The 3,107-nt window shown below is 58.0% G+C and overlaps 1 protein-coding gene across 1 annotated transcript; it reads left to right on the top strand.

Annotated features, from left to right (window-relative positions):
• Positions 1–1,964: 1,964 nt before the first annotated feature.
• LOC311165908 (olfactory receptor 14I1-like) lies at positions 1,965–2,897 on the top strand (the record flags this gene model as incomplete). The annotated part of the gene is made up of 1 exon (XM_084227399.1): positions 1,965–2,897. One exon carries the CDS (start codon positions 1,965–1,967, stop codon positions 2,895–2,897), a length of 933 nt encoding a protein of 310 aa, XP_084083525.1.
• Positions 2,898–3,107: the final 210 nt, after the last annotated feature.

Raw genomic sequence — 3,107 nt, 5'->3', positions numbered from 1 at the left:
GGGGGAGGATGTGGTCCAGAGCACGGCTGCCCTGGACACCCTCAGAGGGACAGGGCAGGATGGCTCCTGCTGCCAGGGACGGCTGCAGGGGGTGAAGCTGGGGCTGCAGCCAGGGCTGCCCAGAGCTGTCCTGCAGAGCAGGTCCAGCAGCCCTCAGGGCTCTTGGCCAGCCCAGGGCATGTGCCACCTGCCAGGGGCAGCTCTCAGCCTGCCTGGGAGCTCTTCATAGATGGTGCATGGGAACTGTGAGTGCAAGGAGTGACTCCTGCCAGGGCAGATCCTGCTGCTGGGGAGAGAGTGCTGTGTGGGCCAGGGCTGCTCAGAGCTCCAGCTCATGCCCACCTCATTCCTGAGGGGAATTTTCATGACCTCCTTCAGGAAAGGGGTTTCCTGCTTCTGTGTCTGCTTTCCTGAATCTGTGCTCCCACTTTTCCCTGGCTCAGCTTGGTGGCAGTGGAAGCTCAGCTGTGCAGAGCAGAGCAGGGGCTGAGGCTCTCAAACCATCACACTGAGTTTTCCTGGGAACCTCAGCAAATGCTTCCATCTGCCCAGCCTCCAGATCCATGCAGCATCATCCTTCCAAGGTGGCCAGGCTGAGGGAGCTGTTCTTAAATCCCTGCAGCCCCAAGCAACTGCAGGGCAGAGCTGGCCCAGGGGCTGGGCTGGGCTCTGGCAGTTCTGGCAGGGAAGGAGCCCAGGGCCACAGGAGCAGCTCGGGCTGGCACAGCTCCAGCAGCAGAGAAATGGGCAGGGAGGAAGGGAGGCAGTGCTGATGGAAGCCCTGCTGCAGGGCAGATGTGGCACCTGCCAGCCCTGCCCTGCAGGGTAGACCCTGCCCTGAGCAGCATAGCTCTTGTGTCCCCTCCCAGCCAGCACAGCCCTCAGCCCAGGGGCTCGGGGCTCTCAGTCCCTCCTGGGCCAGCAGAGCAGCACCAGAGATGAAGGGCATCTCTCCAGCCACATGCCCATTCCCTACTGACCAGGGCCTGAGGGCCACTGTCCTGTCCTGGTGCTGCCTGGCAGGGGCTGGGCAGGGCTGGGCGGAGAAAAGCCTTTTCCTCAAGCCTGGCTCTCTCTCCTTGCCTTGCCCAGGTGCTTCTGGCATTGCTGAGGGTCTCTCTGGAATGGCAGTTCCAGCTGCAGGGTCAGGTCCAGCCCTTGGGCTCCTCCTGTGAAGACTGAGCACAGCAATGTGGTGTCCCATTGCTGTGCCCGGGGAGCTCTGGGCAGGGCAGGCTGGGAGGCTGGCAATGAGCCCACTCGCCTTAAGCAGTGCCATGGACAGGACCCTTGGTGTGTCCTTGGGATGCCATCCAAGCTGTGACACTGAGGGACAGGAGTGTCCTTAGCCAGAGTGGGGCTGAGACTGAGAAAGGCTGAGCCAGTTTGCTCTGCTGTGGGTCCCTCTGCTCTCAGCTGTGTCAGGCTGATTTCCAGGGGAGCACAGGGACTGCCCTGGATCTCAGAAAGGGCAGCTGGGGACAGATGGAGTGACAGAGCAGCTCCCTTCACCCTTCAATGACTTGCAGCCACTGTTCTGGCTTTGCACAGTTCTCTCTGATCTCCCTGAGGGCAGCAGGAAACCATCTCAAACTGCCTTTGGCTGTGACTGTTCCTTAGCCCTGGGACAGAAGATGCTGCCAAGCTCCTCTGCCACAGGAACAGTTTGGACTGATGAAATCCAAGCCCAGGATTGGCCCCTTTCCCATTTCTGTGACCCCACTGCTGCAGAGTACAGCTGACCCCTCGGTGTCCATGGGAAGGGCCCCTACTCATCACAGCAATAGGGTCAGATCCCAGCAGAGCTCCAGGCATGGGGCTGAAGGAAGGGCTCTGAGAAAATTGGGTTGCAGAGAGCAGCAGGGGCAGGGCTGGGAGAAAGGGCTTGGACATTGCACAGCAAAGTATGCCCTGACTTGTCACTGTGCCCTCCTTGAACAGGACTCCATGGGCAGAGGGAAGAAATGTCCAACAGCAGCTCCATCAGCCACTTCCTCCTGCTGGCACTGGCAGACACGCGGCAGCTGCAGCTCCTACACTTCTGCCTCTTGCTGGGCATCTCCCTGGCTGCCCTCCTGGGCAACAGCCTCATTATCAGCGCCATAGCCTGCGGCCACCACTGGCACACCCCCATGTTTTTCTTCCTGCTCAACCTGGCCCTCACTGACCTGGGCTCCATCTGCACCACTGTCCCCAAAGCCATGCATAATTCCCTCTGGGACACCAGGAACATCTCCTACACAGGATGTGCTGCACAGCTCTTTTTCTTTCTGTTCTTTACTGAAGCAGAATTTTCCCTCCTGACCATCATGTGCTACGACCGCTACGTGTCCATCTGCAAACCCCTGCACTACGGGACCCTCCTGGGCAGCAGAGCTTGTGCCCACATGGCAGCAGCTGCCTGGGCCAGTGCCTTTCTCTATTCCCTGCTGCACACAGCCAATACATTTTCCCTGCCCCTGTGCCAGGGCAATGTCCTGGGCCAGTTCTTCTGTGAAATCCCACAGATCCTCAAGCTCTCCTGCTCCAAAACCTATCTTAGGGAATTGGGGCTTCTTGCTGTTAGTGGTTGTATAGCACTTGGTTGTTTTGCGTTCATTGTTTTCTCCTATGTGCAGATCTTCAGGGCTGTGCTGAGGATCCCCGCTGAGCAGGGACGGTACAAAGCCTTTTCCACATGCCTCCCTCATCTGGCCGTGCTCTCCCTGTTCCTCAGCACTGGCATATTTGCCCACCTGAAGCCCCCCTCTGTGGCCTCCCTGTCCCTGGATCTGGCCCTGTCAGTTCTGTACTCGGTGGTGACTCCAGCCCTGAACCCCCTCATCTACAGCCTGAGGAACCAAGAGCTCCAGACTGCAGTGTGGACACTGATGACTCGATGCTTTCAGGAACATTAAACTCCTGGCCAATTTCTGGCAATCACTTGAAATAAAATCATCTTTGATACTCCTTTTTGGCTTCAATTTGAAGATTCTTTTTCTTTGTTCAAGTTTTTTAATATTGTCCACTCCAGGCTCCTTGCACAGACTCTCTCAAGAACTCACCCAGGCCAATGCTCAGCACAGAAATCCCCCGTGAGCACGCCCATGCTGGTCGTGGAAAGGCTG

Source organism: Fringilla coelebs (genome assembly GCF_963513975.1).
Source record: "Fringilla coelebs genome assembly, contig: SCAFFOLD_33, whole genome shotgun sequence".
NCBI lineage: Eukaryota > Metazoa > Chordata > Aves > Passeriformes > Fringillidae > Fringilla > Fringilla coelebs.
The sequence above is the reverse complement of the archived record's forward strand: the minus strand, read 5'-3'. Positions and strand labels throughout refer to the sequence as shown.